Below are 16,784 nucleotides of genomic sequence, written 5' to 3'. Positions count from 1 at the left end.
GATCACTATATTTCCTTTTTTTTATTTTTAAAAATTATATATTGTTATGGTACACACAATAATCACATATATTTTAAAAATCAAAATTAAATACAATTTAAATATATATTACTTCAAAAGATATTTTACTATGTGTATATAAATTTATATTTATTTTTTGTTTTTATTTAATAATAAATTTGTTTTTATATCACTCGTCTCTTATTAATAAAAATATTTTATATGTATATATAAATTTAATGGAAATATTTATATATATATAAATTTATGTTCATCTTTTATTTTTATTTAATGTGAGACATTTTATTTGTATCTAAATATCTCAAAGAACTTAAAATTGAAATATTAACTTGTGAAAATGAAAATTTCTTTAAATTTTCATTGAGAGACTTAGTTTCAATATCACTTAATATATATATATAATTTTGATTTTAATATTTTTTTATTGGAGGAAGGAGCATCTTTCTGGTGTTCAATAAGTGAAGAAGGAAAAACATATCAGCCAAAGATGAGGTAGGGGAATGGTACTAAGCCAGACCAATTACAGTTTACTAAAGGTATTCCAAATTTTTCTCTTACTAAATAATAAACACAGTGTTTGCTGCTTTTTTGTTCAGAGATAAAAACGTTAAAGTGAAAAAAAAAATATTAAAGTAAAACCAAATATCATCAACTCTTTGACTGCTTACCATATCCAAGACATGCAAAAACTATTCCATCTTTTTTCTTTACTTTCGAAAGTGACTGTCACATAGTAGTAGAGAGATTCTGCATTCTTTTCAATTTTTCACTCAAAACATAATATTCAAGTCTTTTCCTTTTGAATTTTGAAATCAATTCTTCTATCTATAATAAAACAAAATCGACGTTTCAATAATATACACCTTTTCTTCTAACTTTAAAAAATATTAATACCTTGATGTTAAACTAAATGGTCCATTAGTAAATTAAGAAAAGATAAGGAATTTATCTGGGCTGTGTGTTCTGAGAAAAAAAAAGGTTGTTTTTTTTTCCTTTTTTGTTCAAGAAAATATGAAAAGTTGATGAGAAGAATGAAAAGTGAAATAGTTTTAAGGAAGATGAAGAAAATGGGAATGATTGAGAATCTAAGTCAAATGGTTGTAAAAGTTGGTATTGACATTTTTACTTTTACTAGTTTGGGTGCTTAAATGGGTATGGATGATGATGGAGGCACTTAGCATAGGCTTTTGGGTAGTAGAAGTTCCATAGGCAGTAGGTTTGATTCAAGGAATCATGGGCTCAACAAGATCACAGGTTGACTCACCTTAAAGTTTGCATCAAATATGCTTTCAATAGTGTTGATACATGTTCATGTCTTCAACCTTTCTATTCAGAAAATATTACATAAAAGGAAATGAATAACGGAAATAAATATTTGAAAATGGATTTAAGGAAATAGATTTAAATAGATTTGAGAAGAAAAAGAAATGAGTGTGAAATTATTTTAATTAAGCAAAAATGTACTATATGGAATATATAGTCGGTGTGATGGGTCAGATACCCTTTCACCCAATTGGTTCAATAAATCGTTTTAGGTGATTAAAGACTAATTAATAGGATAACCGTTATTAATATGCAGTTGACAAGTATATTAACGAGTATTAATGGTTAATTAATAGATTTTATGACTATAAGCTTTATAAATATATGATTAATGTAGAGCTGAAAACATTTTTTTTCATAATTCAATTGATACCTTCTTGAGAAATATATCTGACTTGAGCGTTGTACTATCTTCAGGAGGTCAACTCTCTTGAAGAATCTTGGACGATCTGAGATACGGAGCAAGCAAAGCCAGGACGACCGACCCTCAATCTCATATAATCGAAACAAAAAAGATAATGTGAATGGAATGAATTTCTTAAGAAAGTTTAATTGATATAATTATATAATTATTATTTTATTATATAAATGATATAAATTTAAATTAAATATTATTATTATTATTATTTCATATAAAAGAAATATATTTAAAAAAGTAATATACACTATCAAAGGAGGAGAATCGATTTGGTGAGAGAGGAATAGATTCTCCTCCTTTCATATTTTTAAACAAATTCAAAGTTCTCTTTCTTTCAGCACCTCACCACACTACTATATTGCATCTCCCTCCCACTACAGCAGATAAAGTTAACTTGCAAATCTCCGCTCGTTTTTCCGTGAAAATTAGTCAAACCAAAAGCATATTTCAAGTGCTCTTCATTAACAATAAATCACTTGAAATAAACACAGCATAAGTATATATATATATATATATATATATATATATATATATATATATATATATATATATATATATATATATATATATATATATTATGATAATTAAGACAACTAACTAATATCAAATAATTTTACTAATTATAGTAAAAACAATATTTTAGAAAGTATCTTTCATTGAAAATTAATATAGAAAAATAAGAATAAATCATTGAAAATAAAAGCTTAACTAATTAATTTTTACCTTTTCTTTATGAATTATTTAAATGTGTATTTAATTTTAATGGTTTCTTCTTTAATATAACTTTTAAAATAAATTTCACTGGCTTAATCTATTCTGCGAAGTGTGATTTTTAAAATAAGAAATACTTAGCATTTCATTAAAGTCAACTAAGTTTGTAAAATATTTTAATTGAAAGTAATGGTGAATATTTTTGAAAATAAACCCAATTACATTTTTCTTACGAGGTGAATGAGAATAATATACAACTATGAAATATTTCAGGATTTTTTTAAAATAATTAAGCGTCTACACAGAATCTATGTAAATTATATAAAACATAATTTCATATAGATACAAGTGACTAAGATAGATGCTTTCCTAAGTCTACTAAGTTGAAAACTTTCTTTTCGGATGGTAAAGATATGTCAAAATAGTTATTTTTAAATAATTTTAATTGCAATTATATTGTTCTTACTATTAAATACTATATAATATTTATGATGGCTAATTTTCAACTAATTATTTTTTTATCTTTTTCATGCTTATGATCTATTATAGCCACGTTGCTTGTTCTATTTAATTTAGTTTTAATAATGTGTGTTTTATAATAGGTATTGGAATAAAGGTACGTGATATTTAATATTTGTTCTGGGCTGAAACTAGAGTGACCCAAAATTCATAAGACGCACTATGATTCAATCTAAAAGGGCCTAGGACACTTCATTCCCACACTATATTTTCTAAGTTCATTATATGCTATTATTTTGATTTTTCTTCTAATGACATATTACAAGGCACAATAAAATTTATACTTATTGTGGTTATTGTTTAAGGTTTAAGATTCATTACTGTTAAATATTCCTTTAAATAAAATTCATTAAGAGGAAACACTAATCATTAGGTTAAATATTATAACATCCATTACTGTTATATCAACAAAATCAATAATTAAAATATCTATATCTATAAAAATATCTGTTAAAAATATTAATTTACTATACGTTATATTAATATTTGAATACCTTTTCATCCCTAATATTAATATTCAATAAAAATATTTAATTAAAATCATTAAATATAGTCTTAACTTTGAAAATATTGAATACTTTGGACTTTCCTTTAATAATTATTTTTTGTTTTGATTTCTTGATATAAAGTCTTTGAGGAAACTTTGAGAGATTAATAAAATCTTTCCAAACATAATATTATATTTAAACATAATAAGAAGTTCTATTTAATTTTTAATTTTCCATCCAAAATCCAAACAAACAGTTTATATTAAAATTAAAAATAGATAAAAATAATAATTGCTTTGATCACGCTTTCAATTTTTTCGATTAATTTTCAATTGTTACTTTTTTTAATGAGTTGATATTTAAACATTGGTACATTGAAACTTGTAAGTTAAAATTGTTGTCCCGGTCATGCAGACAAAGAAACTTAAAAAACTGACAAGTGGTCTTAGTTGCCTAAAATAAGTTCCCCTATCTTTATCCTACCCACATAGCTATATAGAAAACTACATTAGCTTCACATGTTTGTGACATGTAATCATAAAATCATTATACAAATTGTTGCCAAAAAGTTTGACCTACATAGCCCAGAAACCGGCCACAAACATAATTTTTTTACTAGAGTCATCCATAACTTTTCCTGCTTCAAAATTCCACTTTTATTATAATCTCATTCATTGATTTTATCACCCATATGGGTCTTTTATGTTTGCTTCTACCTTGACAACATCCTCAAAAATGAAAAAAAAATTAACTAAAAATAAGATAAATAATGTCTTAACAATTATACTTAACTTAATCTTACAAAATTTAATTGTTTCGGATATGGGTTGAGATTTTTTATTCAAAGTATTCAAATTGTTCTAAAGACCGGATGAACTTTCTGATTATTATCTATCTTCCAAGTTACGTTTGTTCGCTCTCTCTTCTCATTCGTTCGTGGAGGTGAGCACATGTCAAAGGCACTCCAACTTCCAAGTTAATGATTTACTCAATAATTATGTAATAATGATGATCATCTATCTTCCAAGTTACATTGTTGGCTCTCTCTTCTCATTATCCTAGTGGTGGGGTTGATACCTGTCAAAGGCACTCCGACTTCCAAGTCAATGATTTACTCAATAATTATGTAATAAGGATGAGTAATCAGAGTTAAAATTACCTGACCTCTTATTCAAATATATATTTATAAATATTATAATAAGCTTACCATTAGGTCTATTCCATTAATTACTAATATTATTTCTATTAATTTTCAGTCAATGATTATTATTCTTCTTAATTGTCTATTAATAACTGTTATTGTTCAAAATAATTATCTTGATTGACCGGGTGGTCATACAGTATATTAATCAAAACTAGTGTAATTTTATCTTATCTTATAAAGTATATTTATATTAGAAAATAAATTATAAATTTAATTTAATATCGTAAAATAAATTAATAAACTGATGTTTGTATCTATTACATCTTCTAAACTGAGATTAAAACTTTCTAAAGTGATAGTAAAACTTTTCAACCTTTACTAAATGTGGCACTTTTAATCATCTTAATATTCACAACATTTATAAAAATTTATAACCATTTACCAATGGTGTTTTCATGAGAAACAAATACTTATAATAAACAAATTATTACCTGTTTCTGCCCTTTGACATTTAATACATGATGCAAAAGCAAGAACATTAGAGAGGGTGCAATTTTGGATTCTATGGTAGAGAAGACAAACATGACATCAGAAATGGTAAGTGGATGGCACGATGATTTAGAAAGAGCCGTTGAGGATTTCAGGAGTCATAATCTACGTATAATGCTTTACTTTCCTCAAACGACAGATCAAGAAAATGAAATGTTATGCATCTGTTGGCATGCACATTTATCAAATAACAAGTTGCATGAAAAATATTCATTTGGTGATCGTGAATAAGATTTTCAAAGGTGGAGAAACCAAGCAACTGAAAGCTGTTTAACAGGGCTCATTATCATAAACTATTCACGTTTGAATAGAAAAATGGCTCAAAGTATTAATCTTTGAATAAAAAACTGTCTGAGGAATACCACTAATCTCGCACGCATGGAGAATCCTCCAAATGGCAGCACCCCAAGTAATGCTCAACTCTCTTTAGTACTTTTGTTCTTGTCTTTAGCACAAACTACACAAATAGAAAGAGCCAAAAATACGATGCATTTAATAATCAAATAGCTAACTTCTTTTACAATTATTTTAATGTAAAAAAAGTGCCTTAAGAAGGTCTCAGAATAATCCAATTCCTTGAAGAGAGAAACTTGTGTGAAGCATGAGAATGAAGAAAACATCCTCTTCACAATGAATGATGTTCTATCTGCTATGATGGTCTCCCAAGGCTTGTTACCATCTGGGTCTCTGCTAGATTCTTTGATTCATATATCCAAAGAAGTTGACTCAATGGAAAAGTTTCCCTTCGTACACATAAGAAACGTTTCATCCATGATCAGAAGGATCAAGCTTCTTTCTTCTTTGTTTGAAGAGATTAAAGAATCGGGTACTCCACTTCCTCCTTCTTCAGTCCTGTGTCTCACAGAACTGTTCTCTGTGATAAGAAGAGTTAAGGTTTTGATCCAAGACTGCAAAGATGGAAGCTCTCTTTGGAGTCTGATACAGTTAGAGTTCATTTCCAACCAATTTTATGTGCTGGTGAAGGAGATGGGAAGGGCCCTTGATATTCTTCCTTTGAGTTTGCTCAATGTAACATCAGATATTAGGGAACAGGTGGAGCTTCTTCACAAGCAAGCAAAGAAGGCTGAGTTATTCATTGATCCTAGAGAGCTTCATCGAAGAGAACAACTTAAACTAGCAATGGCTAACAACAGTTTACAAAAGAAGAAGAACAAAGGGTTTGTTGAGTTTGGAAAAGTGGAAGAAATACTGAGCAGCATTGGTCTGAGAACCCCATCAGATTATGATGGAGAAATATCAAAGTTAAAGGCTGAAGCTCAGAACCAAGCTGGCACAGGAGGACTCATCATTGTCTCCAATATAAACAACCTCATATCGTTGGTGTCTTATTCCAAAACCATGATATTCAGAGATGGAGAGAGTAGTAGAAATGAAGAAGATTGTAAGCCACTGTCTTCATTTTTGTATAACAAAGTTCATGATAGTTCTTCATCCTCTCAGTCCATGACACCTAATGTTCCTGATGAATTTCGTTGTCCAATAACACTTGACTTAATGAGGGACCCCGTGATTGTGTCATCTGGGCACACATATGATAGAACATCGATTGGACAATGGATAAACTCTGGTCATCATACATGCCCCAAAAGTGGGCAAAGGTTAATTCACACTGCTTTAATACCCAACTATGCATTGAAGAGCCTTGTTCAGCAATGGTGCTATGACAACAATGTCCCAGTTAATGATCCTTCAACCGAGGGAAACAGCCACAACAAGAAGAACTCGAAGGAGGAGGCCATCGACCATATTTCTGCAAACAAAGCTGCTGCAGATGCTGTCAAAATGACAGCAGAATTTCTTGTTGGAAAATTGGCAACTGGTTCTGCTGATATCCAAAGGCAAGCTGCATATGAACTTCGGTTACTTGCAAAAACCGGCATGGTCAACCGGAGTGTCATAGCTGAAGTAGGGGCCATTCCCTTTCTTGTAACACTTCTGGGATCTCAAGATTCAAGAATTCAAGAGCATGCAGTGACAACCTTGTTCAACCTCTCCATATTTGACAACAACAAGATTTTGATCATGGCAGCAGGAGCAGTTGATAGCATAGTAGAAGTACTTGAATCAGGGAAGACCATGGAGGCAAGGGAGAATGCAGCAGCAGCAATATACAGCTTGTGTATGGTGGATGAGCTGAAAGTGCATATTGGAGGAAGACCAAGGGCAATACCTGCTTTAGTCGGACTCTTGAAAGAAGGCACTTCAATAGGGAAAAAAGATGCTGCGTCTGCACTGTTCAATCTTGCAGTTTACAATCCTAACAAAGTTAGTGCTGTTAAGGCTGGTGCAGTTTCTGTGCTGGTAGAATTGCTGATGGATGACAAGGCTGGCATAACAGATGATGCACTTGCAGTGCTTGCTGCACTCCTCGGTTGCTCTGAGGGATTGCAAGAGATAAGAAATAGTAGAGCATTGGTGCCACTTCTCATTGATCTTCTGAGATTTGGTTCAGTGAAAGGGAAGGAAAATTCAATAACCCTTTTGCTTGGACTGTGCAAAGAAGAGGGAGAAGTGGTTGCAAGAAGACTCTTGGCAAATCCAAGAAGCATTCCTTCTCTTCAAAGCTTGGCTTCTGATGGATCTTTGAGAGCTAGAAGAAAAGCAGATGCACTGCTCAGACTCCTCAATAGGTGCTGCTCTCAGCCTCATCATTCTGTTTGATGATGATATTCACATCACTTCACACTTGTATATTTTGTGAATGAAATTGGTATACTTCAAAAATAGCTCATCATTTCTTGTTTACAATTTTTGGTTTCAATGCTTTGGAGCTTTGCGCAAATGACTGCTGATTAGGAAATAATCCCTGTCAGAAGAATATCTTACCTCTATCTATTAAAAACTAAGAAAAAACTTAAAGAAGATATTGTTATTGAGTAATCATTTCTTTTCTCTAAGTGGCTCATAATAATAAATTCTTTTAATGATTCGTTTGGATACAAAAATATTATAATTTCTGTGACTAATTATTTGTTTTTACTTGGTTTTTAATAATTCTAAATGAAGTTTGTATTAAATTAAATTAATAATGCACAGAGAAATTCTGTGTAGTCTTATCTAATTTGAGTTGAGGTATTCTCTTAATTATGTAATTATATTAAAATTCAATGGGTATTATATGTTATATTACACTCAAATGGTATGATATGTTTGATTTGGTTTTGTTTTGAATTTTATATTTAGAAGTAAAAATATTTGTAATTGAAGTTTAATTTTGACATCATGAAGTTACAAACATTGTATTATGTTTTTCTTATTACTGTTTGATGTGGTATATTAAGAATAAAAGCCGTATTAAATTATTAGCAATTTAACTATTTAATCTTGAATCACTACTATATATTATTGCTGCAATTTCCATTTCAATTTTAAAAACATTATTACTTTTTATGCTTTCCAACATTTGTTTTTCAAATTTAATTACTAATTTTATCAAGTACTTCTAATTAAATGGAATTGTTTATTATGCACACAAGAAAGGAAAAAAAAAACAAAATATGACTAAAAAATCTCCACACGGATGAAATCTGAACCAATAAAAGAGTGGTATACACTTTACAATACAAGCAAGCCGGAAAAGGTTAAGAACTCTCAGTGGCAATGCATCTAAAATTGCAGTATAGAGTGCGTTATTTTCGGGAAGAAAATATGCTATGACTGGATGCCCTCTTATTCCATGCTGAGTTAGATGGCAAAAAATTATTTAATGATTGGAGAACTACATCAAAATAGAATTAAAAATGGCAGAGAATACGGCTGCTACAAAGGAGCTGAGAAACTAAACCTAAATCCAGTCTTCCCACGATCTTGCTCACCCTTTCTGAGTATGTGAACGTAGTTACCCTGAAACAAGTTACAAGTTGGTGAAGAAATACATATATTGCAAATTAAAAAAAAAAAGGTAAGGTGGAGTGTAGGAGATGGGTACCACAAAAAAGAGATAATCCTAACAATGCTAACTTATCAATTCAACAGATTGTTCACCTAAATTACCTTGCTGAATTCAAATGTCATGTCATACCATATTGCTAATAAATACATAAACATGTCCTAAGTGGTTAGTTCAAAATTAAATGTGGGAGAAGACCAAAAAGGGGAAAATCGTTTATACCAGTGACTACAAGATTTAAAAAATTCTATATTTGTCTTTTCTTTTCTTCACACTCTTTATTGTCGAAATATACATGTTTACTCCAAATCCTCTATTTTGTCATCACTGACATTTCACTACAAACTCCGCCAAACTCTCAACTTCTGGTTAGTTCGATCTTTTTAATTAAAAATAAAGAATTAAAGTAGATGCTGACCTCTAGGCGGAAGAGGCTAGTAGGAATAACAAATCCACATCCCACTGACACTCGAAAAGATTCCAAGAACTTCCGAGGAGAGAAGTGCCTATATTCATTCTGAGTTAATTTAGCAGCATTCCCAGAACCAGCAAAAACATGACCATGTATTCCATATTCTCTCAACCACCTAATTGGAAGATCAAACGAGAGATCAGCAAAAGCAGTAACAGCAAGATCTCCACCAATGAAGTCCCATCCAGAGGAATTCTCATCATCGGATTCATCTCTATTTGGCCTACGAGGTTCAGTGGGACCTAATCCTCTAGTTTTAAATCCCCATAAGGTTGTTGGCCCTCCTAGGGTGCAAACTGGAGAAAAATCACCACCCAAATAAAACCTTTCTGGAAGGGGAGATGGCTTGGATTTGAATCCATGTCCCCATGGAAAAACAGCACCAGCAGATATCCCAAGGTTCAATGCTGTATTGTAAAACCCAAAAGGGACAGCAAAGCGAACATCAAACTCCTGCATTAGAACATTAGAGTTAATAGAGTTGCTCAACAAAAAGAGTTTTCAAAATAACATAGAACAGAAAATGAATGTCGTCACTTTTGTCCCCAAAATTGTAAAGCACTATCATAATAGTCTCTGCATGTAACTTTCTCGCAAATAAGTCTCAAATTGAATTCTGTTGGTCAAGTTAGTCCTTATAAATAGTCATTCACTAACTTTATTAACCAACGTTTGAAGTGGCGTGCTATCTGCCCTTTTGGTAAACACATGGATGCCCATTTATTTGTAGTAATGGTTACTTCTTCCTTACATTGTCAGGTGTTATTGTAAAATGTCAGCTGTCAAAACGGAAGATAAAGTACTACATGAAACATTGGCCAAAGGAATCAGTGGACGACTAACAACAGGGACAAACGCAATTCAATTTCAGGGACTTATTTCCCAGCGTTAAAACCCATCGACTATTATAACATCCCTTTATAATTTCAGGACAAAAAAGAACATTTACACGATGTTTTCTTCAACAAATGTTGTGTTACTGTAACCATAGTCCATGCCTTAAAGGCTGCCCCATCCTCAACAATTACTATAACCAAAAGCACCCTACACAATTCACCAAGAAAAAGAATGAGCAGGCCACGCATCTACCATGTAGTATCTGATTCCTTTGCCATACACAATGGCAACCGCACTATCTTCCTACCACCGGTTAAAGTTATTAAAAGAGACGTAAAAGTAAAGAAAAAGAAATATAAGTTAAAAACTCAATTTACCATGAACTAACAACTCCTAGATAAACAAGTGGAAGAAAAAAGAAACAGCGTCATAATGCTAGTCAAATGAAGTCCAATAACACAGCAAACTATTTTGGGGTAGTTTGATTATTCATTCCTGTATTTCTTGTTTCTATTTTATATTATTTTATTCAAGGTCTCAATTAATGAGAAATACAATAAGATTTACCCAGTAAGGTTTAGCTTCATACAAAAAAAAAATCAGATGAAAGTTGCACTTGTTAGCCTCATCCAAGAAACACAAAGCATCTATAACTGATGACAAACGTTAAAATATTAGAGAGCACTTTTGCATCTAATTCATGCAGGATAGAATGCAAATGGGAAAGTGTTCCTTGAACCTCGTACTTGTGAAATCCTTCCTTGGACATTTGCACTGAGATTTCAGTCCCACTAAGGGATATTGAATTCAACAATGAATAATAACGCTATAAGCAACCAATCAAGCTCTAGAGACAAAGCAATTATGAAAACAAAAGATAAACAAATTTATCATTAATCATAAGCATTGCCTCGACTAGCTAGTACCCCTTTATCATCGCAAACAACAAAGTCCAACTGAATCATGTCAACAAGGTAACTAATGACGTATAGGGAGACCATTTATTTGTGCACTTTCTAAGAAAAAAATATTTAACTTTTCTGTACAATAAACAGATTTGAAAATAACAAACTCAAAAACAGAAAGAAAAAGCAATTTTAGTGTTTTTCCAAATGCAGAGACTAGTTTCTCTTATGAGAGAATAGATATATCTTTGACAAAGGAGATGAACTCCTTCCATATAAATTTTGGTCATATATTTCTTTACATATTCATTCTATCAAATCATTTTAAAATTTCTGATCGCATCAATTTGTAAATTCTAGCCACTCCCAAGATGATTTCAATAATTCTTACACCAAAATCATAGAACATGCGTGTTTTTTTTTATCAGAATTGAACATGAGTGTTAATATGTATTAAGCATTGTACTTAAATTTACATAGTATCAAATTAATATTAATTGAAGGAAAATAAAAGAATTTAGTCACACCTGGCGCAGAAACCACAAGCTCCGTGGATCTGGAGTGAGGCCACCAACATGAGTGGAGGAAAGAAAAGCATATCCTTTTGTTGGCCTGATAGGAGAATTTCTCCTATCAACTTTAAATGTATACTTCAAAGAAGACACTAAACTATGACCAAGCTGCCTTCTTATAGACCTGGATGACATCTGTGATGGATCTGCCAAGGTACGCCATCCAAGAGTGTATGCTAGGTCATGGTGCTTGGTCGAGATCAACCCAAGAGACGCACCCACTAACTGATCTTTGTACGAGGAAGTCTCTTGCCAATCTTGGGAAAGCATGGATAGCCGTGCCACAAAAGGAGTTAAAAACCTTCTAACTCGAGGGGCATGCACCCCGATGCTCACCTCAGTCGCTTGGTTGGCACCATAGGCCAAAGAAGCATCCCATAGATCACCATAGCCCAAGAAGTTCTTATACGTAAGAGCACCTTCAGCTGTCCAAGAACTAGTCTACAAAAAACACAAAATTTTTCGCACAAATAAAAAATAGATTCCCTTGTCCTTGTTAACACTTCAAACCTAGCAGGAAAAACAATGTTCGGACAAAACTTAGAAACATTTCCATAGGTGTTGTTGATATTGTTCTCTCTTCAGAATTGAAGTTTCATCTCAGTAATCCACAAAATAAAGCTTTGTATTGAAGAATTGTATAAAACACCGAGATGAATATGAAATTCTGATGAAAAATAGTAGAGAGAACACCTTAGGAACCTAGAGTAAGTTTTTGTCTAATTACTATGATGTAGTAGTATATACATAAAAAGCGTGAGAGCATGACCATCTAATCTGCCACAGACTGTCAAGGTTAGTTTCAATTAAATCTATGGTTGACTAGCTAAGTAATACTAATGTTCAGAGTTCCTTTCTTCACTTCTCCCCTGATAGGCTCTCGTATATTTGCGCATACGTTTCTGTACAATGCAATGCCTCAATCAAAGTTACAAGCATCCAGTTCAAGTCAATGCATTATATCAATATGATAGGAAGAAAGGTACCGAGGGTTTGTTATAAACGCTGAATTTGGCTGAAACTTTGTTACCGGTTTCGACAACGTCGACGATGACATTGGCAGTGTTTGGAAGTTCTCGGGGCCCAGCCTCAAGGCGAACCGTGCAGGAATCGAAGATTTCGAGGTCCTGTAGCCTGGAAATGGCGATTTGCGAAACTTGCACGAGCTCCTGCATGCTGGTGGCGTTCTCTATGCCTCCGAGCTCCGCCACAATAACCCAATCCTTGGTCTTAGTGTTGCCGTTTATGACCACGTCATGCACTCGGATCGGAACAAGCTCCGACGACAACCGCCGCGATAGGGTTTCCACCTTGAAACGCTGCTCGCGCAGCTTGGACGCTGCGGATTGGGGAATTGTGCGATTCGGTTGCTGAACGACGTCGTCCTCCTCGTCGTATTCGTCATCTTCTTCTTCTTCATCATCTTCAATATCGTGGTGGTGGTGAGGTTCCGCATCGCTGTTGGTGGAGTCTTGAGTGTTATTGTTAGGGTTGGGAAGGGAGGGTTCTTCAGAGTTTGTCATTGTTATTGGCATGGACAAGTCGCAAAAGATTCAGTGCTAGTGGTTGATTCGGTTCAGTATGTTACAGGCTTAGCATAGCCGTTTTTTAGAAAATGCTTTCAGCATTTAAAAAACAACAAAAACAAAAACACTAAATAACACATTTCCAAAACATATTAAATATATACAATATTTTTAATTTTTAACGGATATAAAGTTGAAGAATTTTTGTTTCATCGCCAAAACCATAGACTCTGAAAGGATCAATTTTGCATACATATATTAAAGAAAAATGGAAAAATCGATAATGTCATTTCCATTTTTTCAATTAAAATAAAGGATGAGTTTATAGAACTTTGATAAATTAAAAAAATTTACATATACACAAGCTCTAAAGCATTATTAACTTCTCCATAAAAATATAATTACCAAGTGACAATAAAATAAAATGGTTGACTTGGCTTGCAGCATGTGCTTCCTGATATAAGAGTGCTTTCTTCCTCAAAATGACACCATATTCATGGCTTCTACTTCTTCCTCTCTCTTTTACCAAAATATGCGAAGTCTAATCAACTCTAGAATACGAAGTTTGATAGAATATATATATATATATATATATATATATATATATATATATATATATATATATATATATATATATATATATATATATATATATATATATACATATAATACATATGCTGAAATAAAAATTATAACTAAAGAAAGCAAGTTGGTTCTCTATTTTAATTTTTGAACATTAATTATTTAATATTTTTCAGCGGATATAAGGAATATAATTTCGTACTTGGATAATATTTCCATTCCTTTTCTAATATTTATTCCAAATTTGATTAAATAATTTCCAGCCAATATTTATTTATTATATGAAAATTAGTTAAAAATATTGAAAATATAGAAAATGCGGAAATTTTGTTTTTCATATGAAACATATAGAAAGTTTGTAACAAACAACTATATTAGTTTTGGATATAATTAAGTTTGGCCCTAAATAAGATCATGACAGTGAGTTTTAGAGATTGAAGCAAAATACAGTTTAGACAAATTTCATTACAGTAATCCCGATAATTTTTCAGTCGAGATTATTAGATATCAACAAAAATTGATAGATATTTGACAAAAATATTTGAATACTTATTTGGAGAAAACTTTGGAATTTAAGGATCTAATTATTTTCTCTTCTCATGAAGTTGTGTGGTGTATAAAGAGCTTTTTTTATTTTACTTTTTTTATTTCGCTCTTTATCTTTTCAATATTGATTTACTTTCTATTAAAATTTAAATTTATTTACTAACTTGTTATATGTACTTTTTTATTTATTCATATAGGGTTGAATCTGAGTTGATTGATGATATTATGAAAGTTGTTCTGCAAAAGCTAAATCGAAAATATTGAATTTAGAGGTCTTTTCATATATGATGAAAACTACACAAAGATTGAATCTTTAGTGACAAATGATTCAAAAGTTCAAATAATTGGAATTTGGGGCATGGGAGGCGTTGGAAAAACAACTCTTGCTGCTGCTATTTTTCATAGGGTTTCTTCTCAATACGAAGGATCTTGCTTCTTATAAAATGTTACAGAAGAATCAAAAAAGCATGGACTCAATTACATATGCAACAAACTTCTTTTTCAGTGCTAAGGGAAGATCTTCAAATTAGTACTTCTAATAAAGAAAATGAATTGAAATACGAAATTTCTTGGAATTTTCCCAGAAAACATACAAATGTCTAAGTTTGTGTGAAATCCCAGAAAACATATAATTTTTATCAGCTTTGCAAATTTTAAGAATTGATAGTTGTACCATCATAAGCTTACCTGAAAACATGAAATATTTGTCAAGACTCAAACTTCTTGATGTTGGAAGATGCAAAATGCTTCAGTGTGTACCACCAGCACTTCCGCAATCCATTCAACATCTCCTTGTCAAACAATGTTATATTCAACCATTGAACTTGAACCATCTAAAATACCCCAGTGTACCTTTTTGCTCTCAAATTGTATAAAATTGGATGAGCTTTCATATGATGCAATTTTGAAAGATGCCATTGTCAAAATTGAACTTCCAGCAAAACAACCACCAGAAACAGTTTATACTTCTTATTTCTATCCATCACCTTTTTCCTATGTATCAGGTAAAAACAGCAAAATTAGCTACTATTTACCAGCTAGAAATGGCGAGATTGGTTTCATAACCACTTTACACAATCTTTGTTCACTATTGTAATTCCCAAAAATTTGTTGGGCTTCATTTTCTACCAAGTTGTTTCTGACATTGGAGACTATGAAATTATTGGGTGTAAATGTTACCTTCAAATGCTACTATTCCTCAGAAGAAACAGTGCATGAATCCAAGAGAAAGAGGAAAATTCATGAAATAGAAACCAACATTGTCCAAAATAAAGTGAAGGGCTCTGAGTCTATTGAGTATGGAAAAAAACTCCTTTGACAAAAAAGTTAAAGTAATGTGTCTTTTAAACTTCAAACTTGGAATCCGAAGAACTAGAAGAGTTGAGGTATTCTTCCTGACCATTTTTACATTGGTATGGTACTAATTAATTTAGTTTACATACTTTATTGTTGATACGATTTCTTTTGCAACAAAGTAAGCTATTTTTTGTATAAAATTATGTTGTTCATGAATAGGTGTGTACTTGAAGAACTCTTGCGTATTTGATATGGTGGAAACAGATCATGTACTAAGATGAAATTCTGATGTTGGGACTTATAACTCTTGCGAGTTGAAGATGTGCATGCAACAAAACATCTCGATCATTGGTGAAGAATGGAATTTTATTTGAGAAGAAGAATGTGAGAAAGATTTACATTTACCTACTGTAATACAAGGAACGACGAAATTTTCTGCTATCACCACCACCCATCATGTTCCAACCGATCATGTTCCAAATTAAATACTATCGAAATGGTGGAGGAGAGATGTTAGGTTTTATATAACATTATCAAACTTAAATCCAATAAAAAACATTATCAATACAATAGAATAATGAGTTTTCATTTCTTATATGATGCTCGATTTTTTCTTTTTTTTCATTTTTATATAAGGTGGAACTTAGATTCTCGGATAATAGACTTAGATTCTCAACAAGTAAGAGAAGTGAAGAAAAGTGAAAATTAAAGATGAAGGAAAATTTACTTTCCCTGAAATCTAATTCTAGAAACCATGTTTCCCGTGTTTAATTTATAGGTTTAATTGCTTGTTTTATCCCCAGTTTTGTTGAAGTGTGTCAAGCTCGTTCACCCTTTTAAAAAAGTTGCAATTTCGTCCACTCATGGTTTAAAAGTGTCAATTGCATCCAAACATAGAAAAATTTGCATCAATCAAGTCAATTCCGTTAAATAGACAGAAACGGCGTTAACTTTTTCTTTCTCTC

At 31.7% G+C, this 16,784-nt stretch overlaps 2 protein-coding genes across 2 annotated transcripts; one reads left to right on the top strand and one right to left on the bottom strand.

Moving 5' to 3' along the window:
• Window positions 1–5,464: 5,464 nt before the first annotated feature.
• Window positions 5,465–7,942, top strand: LOC108336568 (U-box domain-containing protein 1). Its single transcript, XM_017573043.2, has one exon. The coding sequence runs from the start codon at window positions 5,804–5,806 to the stop codon at window positions 7,853–7,855; it is 2,052 nt and encodes a 683-aa protein (XP_017428532.1). The 5' UTR covers window positions 5,465–5,803; the 3' UTR covers window positions 7,856–7,942.
• Window positions 7,943–8,692: 750 nt separating this feature from the next.
• On the bottom strand, window positions 8,693–13,502 carry LOC108336340 (uncharacterized). The gene is made up of 4 exons (XM_017572759.2): window positions 12,856–13,502; window positions 11,825–12,310; window positions 9,502–10,008; window positions 8,693–9,037 (listed from the first exon to the last, which is right to left on the bottom strand). The coding sequence occupies exons 1-4, from the start codon at window positions 13,402–13,404 to the stop codon at window positions 8,954–8,956; spliced, it is 1,626 nt and encodes a 541-aa protein (XP_017428248.1). The 5' UTR covers window positions 13,405–13,502; the 3' UTR covers window positions 8,693–8,953.
• Window positions 13,503–16,784: the final 3,282 nt, after the last annotated feature.

This window comes from Vigna angularis, chromosome 7 (genome assembly GCF_016808095.1).
Source record: "Vigna angularis cultivar LongXiaoDou No.4 chromosome 7, ASM1680809v1, whole genome shotgun sequence".
Classification (NCBI taxonomy): Eukaryota; Viridiplantae; Streptophyta; class Magnoliopsida; order Fabales; family Fabaceae; genus Vigna; species Vigna angularis.
This window is presented reverse-complemented; position numbering and strand designations above follow the sequence as displayed.

Bases quoted from the DNA above. Each gene is read 5' to 3' on its own strand.
- LOC108336340 (XM_017572759.2), bottom strand. From the start codon at position 13,404: ATGCCAATAACAATGACAAACTCTGAAGAACCCTCCCTTCCCAACCCT. The intron at 12,311-12,855 runs GTACCTTTCTTC...TGTTTTTTGTAG, and splicing joins GCGTTTATAACAAACCCTCG to ACTAGTTCTTGGACAGCTGA. The intron at 10,009-11,824 runs GTGTGACTAAAT...GTTCTAATGCAG, and splicing joins GCTTGTGGTTTCTGCGCCAG to GAGTTTGATGTTCGCTTTGC.
- LOC108336568 (XM_017573043.2), top strand. From the start codon at position 5,804: ATGAATGATGTTCTATCTGCTATGATGGTCTCCCAAGGCTTGTTACCA.